The sequence below is a fragment of the Ascoidea rubescens genome, assembly GCF_001661345.1.
Source record: "Ascoidea rubescens DSM 1968 unplaced genomic scaffold ASCRUscaffold_5, whole genome shotgun sequence".
NCBI classification, from domain to species: Eukaryota; Fungi; Ascomycota; class Saccharomycetes; order Ascoideales; family Ascoideaceae; genus Ascoidea; species Ascoidea rubescens.
In genome coordinates, this window is record NW_017962917.1 from 74,189 (window position 1) to 91,331 (window position 17,143).

The 17,143-nt window shown below is 34.2% G+C and overlaps 6 protein-coding genes across 6 annotated transcripts; 2 read left to right on the top strand and 4 right to left on the bottom strand.

Annotated features, from left to right (window-relative positions):
• Positions 1–2,265: 2,265 nt before the first annotated feature.
• Positions 2,266–5,325, top strand: INO80 (chromatin-remodeling ATPase INO80; the record flags this gene model as incomplete). Its single annotated transcript, XM_020190498.1, has 1 exon — positions 2,266–5,325. A coding segment is annotated over one exon (3,060 nt), but the record flags the coding sequence as incomplete, so codon positions are not given.
• Positions 5,326–5,449: 124 nt separating this feature from the next.
• On the bottom strand, positions 5,450–8,112 carry ACO1 (aconitate hydratase ACO1). The gene has a single exon (XM_020195064.1). It carries the CDS (start codon positions 7,975–7,977, stop codon positions 5,614–5,616), a length of 2,364 nt encoding a protein of 787 aa, XP_020047649.1. The 5' UTR covers positions 7,978–8,112; the 3' UTR covers positions 5,450–5,613.
• A 477-nt stretch (positions 8,113–8,589) lies between these two features.
• Positions 8,590–10,287, top strand: PET112 (glutamyl-tRNA(Gln) amidotransferase subunit PET112; the record flags this gene model as incomplete). Its single annotated transcript, XM_020193262.1, has 1 exon — positions 8,590–10,287. The coding sequence occupies one exon, from the start codon at positions 8,590–8,592 to the stop codon at positions 10,285–10,287; it is 1,698 nt and encodes a 565-aa protein (XP_020047650.1).
• Positions 10,288–10,573: 286 nt separating this feature from the next.
• NOP12 (rRNA-processing protein NOP12) lies at positions 10,574–11,488 on the bottom strand (the record flags this gene model as incomplete). Its single annotated transcript, XM_020189828.1, has 1 exon — positions 10,574–11,488. A coding segment is annotated over one exon (915 nt), but the record flags the coding sequence as incomplete, so codon positions are not given.
• An 821-nt stretch (positions 11,489–12,309) lies between these two features.
• ATM1 (ATP-binding cassette Fe/S cluster precursor transporter ATM1) lies at positions 12,310–14,595 on the bottom strand (the record flags this gene model as incomplete). The annotated part of the gene is made up of 1 exon (XM_020190482.1): positions 12,310–14,595. The coding sequence occupies one exon, from the start codon at positions 14,593–14,595 to the stop codon at positions 12,310–12,312; it is 2,286 nt and encodes a 761-aa protein (XP_020047652.1).
• A 101-nt stretch (positions 14,596–14,696) lies between these two features.
• Positions 14,697–15,915, bottom strand: ASCRUDRAFT_75370 (2,3-bisphosphoglycerate-dependent phosphoglycerate mutase). The gene has a single exon (XM_020193035.1). The coding sequence runs from the start codon at positions 15,786–15,788 to the stop codon at positions 15,006–15,008; it is 783 nt and encodes a 260-aa protein (XP_020047653.1). The 5' UTR covers positions 15,789–15,915; the 3' UTR covers positions 14,697–15,005.
• Positions 15,916–17,143: the final 1,228 nt, after the last annotated feature.

Below are 17,143 nucleotides of genomic sequence, written 5' to 3' on the forward strand. Positions count from 1 at the left end.
CTTCTGGTGCTTCTGGAGAGAACGAGCCTGGGTTTGAAGAGTAGTGTCGTCTACACCACCCACAGAGCAGGCCCCAAAGACGCCAGCCCAACACTGGATTTCGATCAACCGCTTAGGCAAATGAAAGTCAACTAATTGTCCACTTCTATCAACTCAATCACAACTCAAAAAAGCAAATCCAATCCAAAAACAAAAAAAAGCAAATTCTTCTCTAAATGCCTTTTGCCTCCATCCCACTTCCTCTCCAGTCCATGACTCTCTCTTTATAACTCGAGCATACCTGTGTTATCCTGGATCCAATTCAATATCTCCAGCTGATGCTGCTTATCTTCGTCCTCCACCATTTTCTCCAACTACAGCGTTAACCCAACCACAACCAAAACAACCTATCTCATCTATTTTCTTATCATTAAGACACCTCTAGTTATTGCTGCAAATACTTCTCCTTACATTCCTCTCCTACCAACCTACACATCCTATTGTATACCAAATATCCTGCTTTATACTCTTTAACCATCTGTCCTATCTTCAGCCATGGATGATGCTATCACTTCTGCAAATTTCAATGAGTTAAATGATTCCAAAAAACTCTTGAATCTCAAAATAAAAAACACACAAAACAACCAACATTTAATTCAAATCAAAAATTCCAATCAATCTTTTGAAAGAAATATTCCAAATATAAATCAAATCTCCACCACTACTAATAACAATATTAGCATCAACAACATCAACAACATCAACAACACTAACAACACTAACAACATTAACTTGGATATTGATTTTGATTCTGATTCTAACGATATTCACTATATAAACAACCCTATCTACTCACTTGAAAAGAAAAAATTTTTATCCAACTTGAAACAAAACTTATCCATTTTAACAACTCTTGACTTACTCTCCACTAGATCAAATTCAAATTTTATTTTTGAAAACAACCTACTATTCAAAAATAACTCAAGATTTATCACTGAAAATGATACATCGAAACTTCGATTGAAAAATTTAGTTCTTGATAATATCAACAACAACAATAATAATAACAATACTATTCTTACTACTGTTAATAACAACTCTTCAACCATCTCAAACTCAAACTCTTCTCTAAATTCAATCACAAACTCAACAGCAAACTCAAACTCCTCCTCGACCCAATTCCTAATCAACTCTCCTAAAAATATCCTATCTCCCATTTCTTCCTTAAATAAACACTCATCACTAAAATCAACTCCCATCAAAAAAAATAACTTTATCACAAACGACATCTCCAAAACTTCAACACCAATCCCTCTCTTACTCCCAACTTCCTTCTCAAAGCAACCCTCCTCAAAACCCTCAAAAAGAAGATCAAAACAAAAATCTCATCAAATTTCCATCAAAATTGAAGATACAAACTCAATCCCCAACAACTCCTCACTAACTCCCTCAATCCCAAAGAGAAAAAGAAGAAGATCAAGCATCGACTCCCTATCAAGTATAAAACTAGACTTGAACCACGATATCCAAGTAAGCAACAATATCAATCTTGATCTCAAAATTAACACAAATAACCCCATAAACAATATTAACGCTACCACTTCAACTTTCGACCTAACAACTGGTCAAGATGTCCTATCAAACCACCCTCTAAAAACAAAGAAACAAAGAAAATCAAAACAAAACTCCTCAAGCACCACCACCACCACCAACAACAACAACAACAAACATCCTTTAAATGACCACCCTTCAAATCTAAATCTCATACTCAACAACGAAAAATTGGACTACTACAACAAAAAACCTCTCACAAACCCAATTCCAATTGCTGCAAAGCCTTTGGCAAATGCCTTTAACTCCTCAAAAGACGATGCTGTTTCTCAAGACTTGTCTCACCCACCCAAGAAAAAACAACATAAATCTTCTGCCTCTACAAAAAACGACGATTCTCCCTCACTATCTCATTCTACCGCTAAATCTGAAAAAATCTCTGATAGTAAACTAAAAAGAAGACGTCGTTCAAAAAGACAAAAAGAAAAGGAAAAAGAGAAAAAAGAAAAAGAAAAGAAGGAAAAACTAAAGGAAAAAGAAAAAGAAAAAAAAAAAGAAGAGGAAAAGGAAAAACAAAAGGAAAAGCAGAAGGAAAAGCAGAAGGAAAAGGAAAAGGAAAAGAAGAAAGACGATGACAAAGAAAAAGTCAAAATCAAAAAAGAAGATGAGAAAGAACAAGATAAAGAAAAATTGGATAAAGAAAAACCTTCAAAGCCCAAAACATTGCCAAAACCTTCAAAGGTTTCTCAAAAGGAGGCTCGTGCTTTAAAAAGACAATACGATTCAACTTTTATATCAATTTGGAAAGATTTAGCAAGAAAAGATGGTCCTAAAATTTATAGACTACTATCTCAAGCTCAACAAGCCAAAGTTTTGAATCTTAAAAAAACCGCTTCTTTAGCAATGAGAGAAGCTAAAAAATGGCAGTATAAAACTAATAAAAATATTAAAGATTTACAAGCTAAGGCCAGAAGATCGGTTAGAGAAATGTCAAATTTCTGGAAAAGGTATGAAAAACAAGAAAAAGAACAAAAAAAGAGATTTGAAAAATTGGCCGTTGAACAGAATAAAAGACAAGAGGAACTTAGAGAGGCTAAAAGACAAACACGTAAATTAAATTTCCTTTTGACTCAAACCGAGTTATATTCTCATTTTATTGGTAGAAAAATTAAAACAGATGAAATTGAAGGAAGCAGCTCTGATACTCAGATATCTGCCTTGCAAGCTGCTGCTAAAGAAAAACATAAAAATGTTGAAATACCTACAAATGCGATAAGAACCGATATAAGTAAGATTGATTTTGACAAAGAAGATGATGACGCTTTAACAAAAGCTGCCGCTGCAAACGCTCAAAGTGCGTTGATGGACGCACAAAACAGAGCAAAACAGTTTAATAATGCAGATGTTAAAGGAATTAATATAGATGATGAAGAAATGAATTTTCAAAATCCTACTTCTTTTGGGGATATAATTATTCCACAACCAAAGATGCTTACTTGCACATTAAAAGAATATCAAGTTAAAGGTTTGAATTGGTTAGCAAATTTATATGAAAGAGGTATAAATGGTATCTTAGCTGATGAAATGGGTTTGGGTAAAACCGTTCAATCTATATCGGTTTTATCTTACTTGGCCGAAACTCACAATATATGGGGTCCATTTCTTGTTGTTTCTCCAGCTTCTACATTGCACAACTGGCAACAAGAAATTTCCAGATTTGTTCCAAACTTCAAAGTTATTCCTTACTGGGGTAATGCCAAAGATAGAAAGGTTTTAAGAAAATTTTGGGATAGAAAAAATGTAGTTTACACCAAGGATTCTCCATTCCATGTTTTAATAACATCGTATCAATTAGTTGTGGGTGATGCTCAATATTTCCAAAGAATCAAATGGCAGTATATGATTTTAGATGAAGCTCAAGCAATAAAATCATCTCAATCTTCCAGATGGAAGGTACTTCTTGGCTTTCAATGTCGTAATAGATTATTATTAACAGGAACTCCAATTCAAAATTCGATGCAGGAGCTATGGGCGTTATTGCATTTTATCATGCCTTCTCTTTTTGATTCACATGATGAATTTAGTGAATGGTTTTCAAAAGATATTGAAAATCATGCACAAACTAATTCCAAATTGAATGAAAAGCAATTACAGAGATTACATCTTATTTTAAAACCTTTTATGTTAAGACGTGTTAAAAAGAATGTTCAAAGTGAATTAAATGATAAAATTGAGATTGATATCACTTGCGAATTGACAAATAGACAGAAGAAATTATATCAAATGTTAAAATCACAAATATCAATACAAGATATTTTAGATAAATTAAAATCCAACAATGACGATGGTCGTCAATCATTAATGAATTTGGTTATGCAATTTAGAAAAGTTTGCAATCATCCTGATCTATTTGAAAGAGCTGATGTGAAATCAGCTTTTTCTTTTGCAGATTTTGCTCAAACTGGATCAGTCAGAAAAGCAAGCACTAGCGGCGACAGTGCTTATACAGAATTCTTTTATTCTACTAGAAACCCTATAAATTATCACTTGCCTAAGTTAATATACAGAGATTTGATTTCTCCTAGCTTTAATAATCATATAAAGTCAACTGAAAAGACAGTCAGTCAATTATTTAATATATGGGACCCTCAGTATATTAGGGAAAGAGAAGAGAGGGATCGAAAATCATTTGGATGGTTAAAATTTATAGATACTTCTCCCCAAGAAGCCTCTAAAGTAAGCAATTTGGGCATCTTTGAAAGGGCTGTTCAAAGAAGACAATACAAAGATATTGATGAATCATTGCAGAGATTCCTTTCTACATATGACCAGGATAAACCAGCATTGGATAACATTCTTAGAAAAAGAATGCTTTTAATTTATAAAACTCCAAATAATGATTTTTCCAATACTATTGCTGCGAGAAAGGGCTTATGTTCAATAATCCAAAATGTTTATCAGAAGATGTATATTGAAATTCTTGAGCCAGCAGCTAGATCATCAGCTGTTGCGCCACCAATTAATGTAATTTGTTCTGATCGTTCATTTACTACTGAAAAAGATTATGTTTTGTTTAATGGATTTATTAGAAATTCACTAATGGATCTTTCTCTTGATAACCAATATTCTTTACTATCAAAGAGAGTTCCTTTAGAGTTGTGGCCAAAGACGGGAATGTTACCAACGCCTATTGTTAGAAAAGCTGGATTTTCTACCATATCCATGCCATCAATGCACAGATTTGTTACAGATTCGGGAAAATTATCAAGACTAGATGAACTTCTTGTTGAATTAAAAGAAAATGACCATAGAGTACTTTTGTATTTCCAAATGACTAGAATGATGGACTTGATGGAGGAGTACTTAACTTATAGACAGTATACTTACATCAGACTTGATGGATCATCTAAATTGGATGATAGAAGAGATTTAGTTAATGATTGGCAAACAAAGCCTGAGATTTTTGTATTTCTCTTATCAACAAGAGCAGGTGGTTTAGGTATTAATTTGACAGCAGCTGATACAGTTATATTTTATGATTCTGATTGGAATCCAACTATTGATTCCCAAGCTATGGATAGAGCTCATAGACTAGGACAGACAAGGCAGGTCACTGTGTATAGGCTTTTGGTTCGTGGTACTATTGAAGAAAGAATGAGAGACAGAGCAAAACAAAAAGAACATGTTCAACAAGTTGTTATGGAAGGAAAATCTACGTCCGGTCAAAAATCTGTTGATTTCCAACACAATTCCAAAGAGGTTGCATCCTGGCTTTTGGATGATAATTCTGTTTAAATTGTTTTTTTTCTTTCAATTTTTTAATTTTTAATTTATTTTATTTTAATTTATTTTCTTTTATTTGTATTATTGTTATTGTTATAGATTTTTTGTGAAAAAAAAACCAATGTAATTTTATATCGTTAGGAATTAAATATCATAGAATATTAATTAAACTAAATAAAAAAGTAGTGGGAATTAAAAGAAAAAAGTGCAGCAAAATAAAATATATATTTAACATAAATCTTTTTTGATTGGTTTAAAAAATAAGAAAAGTAAATATTCATGTCAGTTCATTAAGGTTTTCTATTTGTGAGCAGCAGCCATTCTGTTTAAAGCAGAACCGGCTTTGAACCATTCAATTTGTTGAGCGTTGAAAGTGTGAGATAATTCACATTCCCAAGCTTTGCCATCTTTTGGATGAACTCTTAAAGTTAAGTTTTTGCCTGGAGCAAAGGTGGTTAAACCGAGAATGTCAACTTCATCATCTGGGTTAATCTTGTCGTAGTCAGCTTTGTCGACAAAGTTTAATGGTAACAAACCTTGTTTTTTCAAGTTAGTTTCGTGGATACGAGCAAAGGATTTGGTGATAACAGCGAAACCACCCAAGTATCTTGGTTCTAAAGCAGCATGTTCTCTGGAAGAACCTTCACCCATATTTTCATCACCGATAACGACCCATTTGATACCTTGGCCACGGTAGGCAAGAGCAGTTTCTGGAACACCATCGTANTTACCAGTGTAGTGATTCTTAACTTTATTGGCTTCACCGTTTTCAGCATTGGTAGCACCAATCATATAGTTGTTTGAAATGTTTTGCAAATGACCTCTGTATTTCAACCAAGGACCGGCCATGGAAATATGATCAGTGGTGGTTTTACCAACGGCTTTGATTAAGATTGGTAAACGTTCGGCATCTTTACCATCCCATGGTTTGAATGGGGTTAATAATTGTAAACGGTCAGATGTTGGGGAGACTTGAACTGAAACAGTAGATCTGTCTTTTGGAGGAGCTTGGTAAGTGTTTTCACCAGGGTCGTAACCTAAAGCTGGTAAACCTTCACCATGTGGTTCTTCTAATAAGAATTCATTACCATCCTTGTCCTTTAATTTATCAGTAACTGGATTGAATCTCAAGTCACCGGCGATAGCAAAAGCAGTGACCATTTCTGGGGAAGCAACAAAGGCGTAAGTAGCTGGGTTACCATCATTTCTAGCAGTGAAGTTTCTGTTGAAGGATGAGACGATGGTGTTTTTGTCACCTTTTTTGATGTCTTGACGATCCCATTGACCGATACATGGACCACAGGCATTAGCCATAACGACACCACCGAAATCTTGGAAAGTTTTCAATTGACCATCTCTTGCAATGGTGGCTCTAATTTGTTCAGAACCTGGAGAGACGTTGAATAAAGATTTTGAGGTCAAGCCATGAGCAGCAGCATCTTTAATGATGTTGGCAGATCTGGTCATATCTTCATAAGAAGAGTTGGTACAAGAACCGATTAACCCTACTTTAACTTCAGTTGGCCATCCGTTTGCAACAGCGACGTCTTTCATTTTTGAAATTGGAGTAGCTAAATCTGGAGTAAAAGGACCATTAACGTGTGGTTCTAAAGTGTTCAAGTCGATTTCAATGAGTTCATCGTATTCAGCACCTTCGTCAGCCTTTAAGAAGGAGTCAGAGTAAACATCAGCAAACTTGGCAATTTCACCTCTACCAGTTGCATTCAAGTAAGCAGACATGGAAGAGTTATAAGGGAAAGTGGAGGTGGTAGCACCAATTTCGGCACCCATATTACAGATGGTAGCCATACCAGTACAAGAGAAAGTGGAGACACCATCACCGAAATACTCGACAATTTTACCAGTACCACCCTTGACGGTAGTGATACCAGCAACTTTAAGAATAATATCCTTTGGAGAAGCCCAACCGTTCATTTTACCAGTTAACTTGACACCGAGAATCTTTGGGGCTTTTAATTCCCATGGCAAACCAGCCATGACATCAACAGCATCAGCACCACCAACACCAATAGCTAATTGACCTAAACCACCGGCATTTGGAGTATGAGAATCAGTACCGATCATCAAGGCACCTGGGAAAGCATAATTTTCCAAGACAATTTGATGGATGATACCAGAACCTGGTTTCCAGAAACCAAGATTATATTTGGCACAGGCAGTGGCTAAGAAATCGTAAACTTCTTTGTTCAAGTCAATAGCTCTAGCTAAATCCTTTGGACCGCCGACTTGAGCTTGAATCAAATGATCACAGTGGACAGTTGATGGAGTCTGGACTTGGTCCATACCAGCAGACATGAATTGCAAGATGGCCATTTGAGCAGTAGCATCTTGACAAGCAACTCTGTCTGGTCTTAATTGCAAATAAGAGACCCCTCTTTCGATTTCTTGTTCATGTGGGTTATCTAAATGACCATAAAGTAATTTTTCAGCATAGGTTAAAGGTCTTTTTAATCTTTCTTGGACAATTTTAACATTTTCCAAGTTTTTCTTATAATTTATGAAAGAGTGAGATTCCAACAAGTTCATGTGAACTTTAGCATCTGGAGATAAAGTGGAAGAAGCAGTCGCCAAACCACGAATTGAGGAGGAAGCCAAACAAGTACGGTTAGCACTTCTTGACAAGATTGAGCGAGCAGACAACATTATTATAGGGCAGATATGATAAGAATATGAATGAGCAGAAATATATTACAAGCAGAAACCACAGCCAATTGTCAATTTCTCACAGCACAAATCAGACAGACCAATTCAGTGAAGATATAGGAAAAACAACAAAAATACAAGTCAATTGAAGGAAAAGACAAAAAATACGTTATATCAAGGGAGTTATATTATCAGACAGGTTGGAGATCAAAGGATGAGTAGAAAAAACGCTAAACGTAAGCAGAGGCAGCTTACCTTTTGGCGTCCTCCTATTGCTCAGCGGTCCTGTCCGCGGAGACGGCGCGGAAAAAGGATCCGAGTCGCAGTGGAACAGCGGCAGGTCCTTGCCACGGACCTCCACCCTCGGATTAGTCACGTGTGGTAGGTGACAGCACTAGACCCCAATGCCGCTTCGACTTTGGGGTCTAACCGGACCTCGGCTGACGCGTGAGCAGTGTACGCATGCGCTGTTCACGTGGTGTGCATTGACATGCATGGTTTCTGGAGCCTGGTTTGGCGACTGAAAATCGAGCCAAAGCGACAGCAGACGCCATCGTCACCACCACTACCATCGCCAGAAGAATAACAGAGCCACTGCTGGGTTTGGCGACAATGATGCGCTGCTGTTTCTCCTCGTCTTGTTTTAAACTTTTTTTTTCTGCTCCTCTCAGCTGTTTTGGCAGAAGGAGTTTCACCAAGACCGACAGGCCCTTGAAGAAACGAGCCAACAAGAAGTTTAAGATTTATCCTGACTATAAACTAAAATGTGGTTTGGAAATCCACTCTCAGCTAAAGACTACTAGAAAACTATTTTCTCTTTCTGAGAACCATCAGTTTGACAACCTCACAAGACCCAACTCAAATGTCTCCTACTTTGATATAAGTTTGCCTGGAACACAACCGCTATTGAACCCAGAAGCGCTTCTATTGTCGTTGAAGTGTGCAATAGCTTTAAATTCAAATATCAACTTGCATTCGACTTTTGATAGAAAACATTATTTCTATCTTGATCAGCCTTTAGGCTATCAGATCACTCAGCATTACAATCCCTTTGCCAAAAATGGTTTTGTGAAATTGCAAAAATCCAAAGATGATATAGACGAATTGGAAAAAATTATCACCATCGATCAGATTCAAATCGAGCAAGATACTGGAAAATCCTTGCACTCTCCTTTAGAAAACCATTTGATTGAAACTAAAATCAACCTAAATAGAGCAAACATCCCCCTAATTGAATTGGTCACCAATCCAGATTTCGAAAATTTAAAACAGGTAAGAGCCTTTTTAAAAAAATATCAATCCATCTTAAAATTTTTAAATATCTGCACTGCTGACCTAGAAACTGGTGCAATGAGAGTAGACGTCAACATCTCCATCAATAATGGCAAAAGAGTAGAAATCAAAAACTTATCCTCCACTTCTGCAATAGCAAATGCTATCAAATATGAGTACCTCAGGCAAGTCGACCTAATCCAAAATGGTCAAATCAACAAAATCAATCAAGAAACAAGGGGCTGGAATGGCTACTCAACTGAAAAACTAAGAGACAAAGAAACTGCAATCGATTATAGATACATGCCGGATCCTGAACTACCCCCAATCTTATTGCATTCGAACGTCATATCCGGTATAAAATCAAATTTTGTTCAACAATTACCTGATGACGTTATTGATAAACTAACTTCAAATCCCTATAATTTAAGAGTTAAAGATGCAAATCTACTAATAAGTGAAAAATACCCATTGTTATTAGATTATTATTCTAAATTATTCCACTCAATTGTATCAACTGAAACTCTCTTGTCCGAAAATACTCAAATTGATGCTAAAACTCCAAGTAATTGGCTATTTCATCACTTTTTGGGAAACTTGACCAAATTCAATGTTCCCATCGGCCTTGATAATAGTACTCTAACTGTATTTGATATATTATCAGTTGAAAAATTTGCTGAATTGATAAATTTAATCTACATTCATAAAAAAATAACAACAAGTACTGGCAAACTAATACTAGCTTACTTGGTTGAAAATTATAATAACCATCAAAATAAAAATCTTTCAATCAATGAAATTATCGATAAATTCGATTTAAATGCCCCTGAAAATTTAACTGATGACCTTAATACTGAAATTGAGCAGATTTGTTTACAAATAATGGACCAATTTCAAAATATAGTAAAAGATATTAAATCTGGTGAAAAGACTACAGGAATAAAATATTTAATCGGTATGGCAATGAAGTCTTGTCAAGGCAGAATTCAACCGAAAGTTTTTGAAGAAACGTTCACAAGACTCATAAAAAATAAATAAATAATTATTGCAAAGAAAAAAAAAACTCTTTTTAATAAAAAAGAAAACGGTATCATATTCCATTATATATATGCTAAAAATCTTGTATATAATCCATAATCACCAATTAAATGCAGCTTAAAGAATCTCATAAATTCCAAAGTTCTTAAAATAGTAGTGGAGTCTCAAAATATTTCCCTTGGTAAAATTTATTCTATTCAGTTTTGTTTTTTTCGTAACAATAATTGTAAAAATCGACTAGTATTGGCATTATTTTTGAGAAGTTTCAACTTTTTATTTTCTTAATTTTTTTCTCTTCTTCTCTTTTCATTAATCGAAATTTCTTTGATCTCTCACTTATTCTTGGCTTTTTAACTTTACTACTTTTTTTAATCTTACCATTTTTAACATATATATCTTTACCTTTTTGAGCTCTAGAACCTTCTATTATAATATCTTTATTGATCTTAGCCTTTTCACTCTTGCTGAGCATTTTATTGGCTCTTCCAAATTTATTTTTATCAATTTTAATATTGTTTTGAACTAATAAACTATTAATTCCAGCAATTGAATTTGAAGGTTTAGTTGTTCTACAACGACTAATCCTAAGTGTTCTTCCCTTTGTAATTTTTTTGCTACTTTCGCCACCATCATAATATTCAATTTCCTTATCATTGAGCAACAAAGCCTTGGAAACATGAATAAAATCATTGAATTGAAGATATGCAAAACCTTTTCCTACATTGGTTTTTGGATCTCTCACTATTCTAACATATTCAACATCAGTTTGTTTGATTTTCAATTTATTAACAAAATAGTTTCTCAAATTCTCTTCTTTTTCTTCAAAATTAATATTTCCAATAAATATTGATCTATTATTATCTTTTTTAATTGGATGAGAGATTGAATCCACCCTTAAATGATTATTTAAAAAAAATGAATTATTTTCAGATAATGAATCATTGATTTTCTTCTGGTCGTATTCTTTAAATACTAAATAACAATTTAGAGTATCTCTCGAATTATGAAAATTTTGCGCCTTAATGGCTAGCTTTCTTGGTAAAGTATCTTGAAAAGAAATTGATCTAAATCTAATCGATTCAATTGCACCATATTTCAGAAATTTCTCTTTTAAAAGTTTGTAATCACTCTTGTTGGTGACAACTGATGAAGATAAATTTCCGATAAAAATAGTCCTTTCAGCTTTTTGCAATTCAGCTTCAGCATCTATTTTAACTTCTTTTGGTTCTTGATTTTTCTCTTTTTTTGTATCATTATCACTATCATTTTCATTATCACTGTCACTGTCGTTGTGAGGATTATTATCAGCCTTCTCTTCTTCAGAAGCAGTTTGTTCTTCTGAGGGATTTACTTCCGTTTCTATTTCAATTTCTTTAATTTTATTATTGCTGGCATCATTACTTTTGCTGTTGTCTTTAGATTCTTTATTGTCTTCATCCAACAACTTCAGAAGATAATTTGATTCCAAATCTTCATTTTCATCATCACCATGACTCTTTTTCTTGCTTTTAGCTTTTATATTGTTGTGAACAATAGATTTGGCTGACTTTGTATGGCTTTTCTTGCCATTTCCCTTGGACCTTTTCGATTTTCTAATAGTTGAGGCCATTTATATTTGTAATTGCACAATGATTTAATTGAAATCACTTTCTTCAACCTGTTTTTGAGTCTGAAACATCTAAAAAATCTGAAAAATTTCCAAAAAAAAAATAGTCACGTTTAAATCCAGTAGTGTGGATCGAAATCAACTTCCTAAAATAGGAAGCAACTTTTTTTTATTCTTTGATTTTGAAAACTAAAAATCATTAAAAGAATCGCACAACTTCTCTTAAAAACAATATTCTGTCAGCTTTCTTTGTGTTTTGAAACGAATTTAATAGAGGGTTTTCGGGTCAATAAAAACAAACAAAAACAAACAAAAAAACAGTATATTAACATTAAATTTTGAATAAGCTAACCTATATGCAGTAAATTTTTGAAAAGAAAAATATGATGTTATGTAAAAAAAAAAGCATATATTCATTATGCTGAAACACCAAGTTTTTGTTGCATTTTTTCTTTTAATTTTTTGACTCTTGATTCGTCCTCTTTCAACATTTGTTCTTCAAGATCTAAGTTTTCTTGAATATTCCATAATTCAGCATATAAGGAATCTGGATGCTGTAATAATTCAAAGTGATTACCTTCTTCTTGAACATGACCATTTTGCAAAACAATAATTTTATCACTATCAGCTATTGTTCTTAATCTATGAGCAATTGAAACTTGTGTGTTTTTATTTTCATGAAATATTGTTTTAATTTCTTTTAATAAAGATTGTTCAGTATGAGTATCTAAAGCCGAAGTGGCTTCATCAAAAAATGTGATTGGAGCTTTCTTTAATAACAATCTTGCAATTGCTAGTCTCTGTTTTTCACCACCAGAGATCATCATACCTCTTTCACCAACGATGGTGTTGACTCCATCTGGCAAATCTTCTATTAATTTATCTAATTTTGCATCCTTTATAGCCTTTTGAACTTCTTCATCAGTTGCTTTCAAGTCACCATATCTAACGTTTTCAATAATGCTTTCATTGAATAGAGGGGTATCTTGTGGAACAACACCAATTGCTTTTCTTAAAGAGTCCAATGAGACGTTTTTGATATTCTGGCCATCAATTAAAATTTCGCCGCTATCAACATCATAAAATCTGAAAATCAATTTTAAGATGGTTGATTTTCCAGAACCAGATGGACCAACCAAGGCGACTTTTTGACCAGCAGGAATCTTAAAGGACATGTTTTTAATAATTTGTCTATCGGGATGATAACCAAAGCAAACATTAACAAATTCTATATTTCCACCTGTTAAAATCAAAGGTTTTGCATCAGATGAATCTTTAATTTTGATTGGGACTTTATTATATTTGAATAATGATTCCATATCCAATAAGGACTGCTTTAAATCTCTATAAACGGAACCAAGAAAGTTTAAAGGAACTGATAATTGAAACACCAATTGATTGATAAGAACCAAGTCTCCTACAGTCAATGAACCATTTGAGACACCATTACAAGCCATATACATCATTGAAGTTAAAGCCGAAGTAAAAATAAAATTTTGACCAGAATTTAAAAATGCTAAAGAGGTTGCGACTTTAACTTTTGCATCATTATATTTTTTCAATGCTTTATCATATTTTGATACCTGATAATGTTCATTGTTGAAATATTTTACGGCTTCGTAATTGATTAGAGAATCCAAAGCAATACTTGCAGCTTGATTATCAGCTTTATTTGAGATTCTTCTAAATTGAGTTCTCCAAGTAGTGGTTTTGATGGTGAAAATGGCGTAGGTTAACATTGTTAATAAAGTTACGGACGCAAAAGCAGAGCCATAGTTATAAGTTAAAATTGAACAAACCATTGTGATTTCAAAAGAAATGGGTAAAATATGGAAAACCATTGCAGTTAAAACATTAGAAATACCCTTTGTACCTCTATCAATAGCTCTTGTCATTCCACCAGTTTGTCTTGATAAATGGAAATTTAAATCCAATTTTAATAAATGGACAAAAGTATCATGAGCCACTGTATTGATCGCATTTTGAGCTACTCTTGCAAAAATAGCATTTCTCAATTCACCAAATAAAACAGAACCAAATCTAGCAGCACCATAAGCAAAAATAGTTCCACCAACTATTGTTGCAACGGTGCCAACATCCCCTACCCAATCAATATTCATATCGTCGATAATTTGTTTAAAATAAAAGGGAACTTGAACATTTAAGACTTTGGCCAGTATTAATAGACCAAAGGCTACTATGACTCTAAATTTTGCCCAGGGGTTGTCCCTTGGCCATAATTTTGAAGCTAGCTCTTTAAGAATTTCCCATTCAGTGACTTTGATGTTTTCGTATAATTTAGCAACGAATTGTTCATTACTGACGATTTTTGAGGATTTATTTTTAATGACGTTATTGATAGCAGGAAGCCTTATAAAAGAATTTGTATGAAAAAAAGTTGAATTAAAATTTTTACTGAGATTAATGTTTTGGTTTAAAGTGAAAAATGCCGAATTTTTGAAAAATGAGGGAAGACTATTGTTGATAATGATATTTTTTGAGTTTTTTTTCACAAAAGGTATTAATGGTGAGGACACATTTTGATTAGAGTTTGCTAAGATGAGTTTATTAGCAGATGTAGAAGAATTGAATAGTCTGACTTTTAGAGTAATATTGATCTGATTTAGAAGTGGATTTTGGTGGAGGGAAGCCGTTATGGGGAATGAATGAAGCACCGGTCTTAAAGAAGACCTTATGATCATTTTTTAGATATTTGAAGATACTTCAGGATATCTGAAGTTACTTCAGGATATTTGAAGATATTTTAAGGTATGTAAAATATCTCAGAGGTCGAGATAAAGAACTACAATCTGGAGTTATGAAGGAAATTGGGTAGATAGTGGGTATTATATATGGAGCGAAATAATTGCAATTCTGGGGTTCCACATACGCGGTATGTGCAGAAACACGCATTATGGCGCGTGAGGGAATAGTGAAATGTCACGTTTTGTGATGTTTTGAAAAAAGGAATCTCGGGCTGGATAAGAGATAGCACGAGTGAGATAAATGATGTGAGATGGATAGAAATGAGTTCAATTGAGGAAAAGTGAGTTAACTCGAATTGAGTTTGATTGAAATAAAGATATATTGAGATGCTATGTATAAAAGAGGTTTATTTCTTTTGGCCTTGGGCAGCAACAGCAGCAGCACCGGCAGCGGCAGCTTCTGGATCCAAATAGTAAGGGGGTTTGATTGGATTCAAAGTAGAATCCAATTCAAAGACCAAAGGAATACCAGTTGGAATATTGATTTCAGAAATTTCTTCGGCAGTAATTCCGGTTAAATGTTTGTACAAACCTCTTAGGGAATTACCATGGGCTACAACTAAGACGGTTTTGTTGTCTAACAAGTCCCTTGCAATTTCATCTTGCCAGTATGGTAATAATCTGTCAATCACCAATTTCAATGATTCGGTTTTAGGCAAGACATTTGGATCGATTTCTTTGTATCTTTCATCACCAAATTGAGAGAATTTGTTGTCATCGGCGATTGGTGGAGGAGGAGTATCGTAACTTCTTCTGTAGGTTTTGAATAGCTCAGGGCCAAATTGGTTCAAAGCTTCAGATTTATCCTTACCTTGCAAGTCACCATAGTGACGTTCATTTAGTCTCCAAGTTCTTTTAACGTCGATGAATAGTCTGTCAGCAGTTTCTAAAGCGATGTTGGCAGTTTGAATGGCTCTTGATAATTTAGAGGTATATAAGATGTCAGGTTTTAAGCCAGATTCCTTTAACAAGACGCCTGCTCTTTGAGCTTCGCTTCTACCCTTTTCAGTTAGTTTAACGTCGACCCAACCGGTGAACAAGTTTTTCTCGTTCCATTCACTTTGTCCATGACGAACTAAGATCAATTTTTTTGGTTGAGAAGCAAGGGTTTTTGAAAAAGAGTTGCTCATGGTGATACTATATCAGAGAATTGGCGACGAAAAAGAAGGATTTTAAAACAGGAAAAACAAACAAGAGAGCAGTCTGGGGAAGACGAAGAGATGGCTGTAGATATATATATATATATATATATATAGAAGCAGGTGTGTGATAGGACCACCATCTTCGTCTCATCTTACACCAGCTGTGGTGGGGCTAACCACCACAGCTATTGGCCAATCAGCAACCGCTGTTAAAGCAGAACAGCTTCCCGGGAAGAGCAGGGTGGTTATGTAAGCGCTGATTCAGCAAACAAAATATAAACATCACGTGTATTGCCCCAAATACAGCGAGAATAGTGAATGTAGTGAATATAATTCAAAAATTACAGTTAAAACTGCTGATTTCACTGGTACCATGTTACGTTGAATTATTTTGGCATTGCAGCGAATCTGATCACTTTCAGCTAGAGGGATAATAGGGATTTGCTGCTATTGATTCTGCTATAAACAATGTATTTAGTCTCTGGGTTCACCGGAGATTTGTTTTGAAACTATTGTCTTACTCAATTAAATTATGTTGTTAATCATTAACTGGATTAGCTGTGTATTTGTATTTGTATTTGTATTTTATTATTTCACTTGTAATATTTTATTAGAAACTTGAATACCAAGCAGTCATGCTATTTAAGTTCCTTAAGATCCTTATGCTCCTCAAGCCTCTTAGGAATTAGGTTGATAACGTTAACGATTTGATCGAGGTACTAACTTAAAACACAATTTTTTTAGGTAAGAATTTGGCTTTTTTGCAGATTATCAACTGAACCAAAATTGAATGCCCTCATGTAGAATTAAACAAAGCATTTACCTATCAGCAATGACTCAGTGCAATTGAATTACGGTTTTTTGGGCCAATTTATTGCTCTGAATGCTTGAACGTTTTAATGCTGTATTGTTTCACAATTCCTACCATACGAGATCACAGATCTATTTGGTATTTACTGGTTTATTTAGTGCAATTCTTAGTTTATGAACTTATTATCATTGTTTTATGCTGCAATAGCAACAGCAATAACGCTCCAGCTAATAGTTTATCCAAGTTAACAACTTGAAAATGCCTGGCAAAACCTTTCATGGCTCGTTGGTCGACTTGATAGTACTGCAAGTTATCCAAAAAATTCGTTTTTTTTTTCAGTACAGTAGACATTCTGAAAGACATTGAAGACATTCTCATAATTTCCCCATGAAAGGTTGGTCAATGTCCCATTTCCTCTGCACTCTTAGTCTTTTATCCAAACTGCCAAAAGACTCAGCCTGAGAGCTGTTTGGTAATCCCACCCACAAAACAGTAAAACAATTGGAAAATGGTGTATTGCAGTACTATCAAA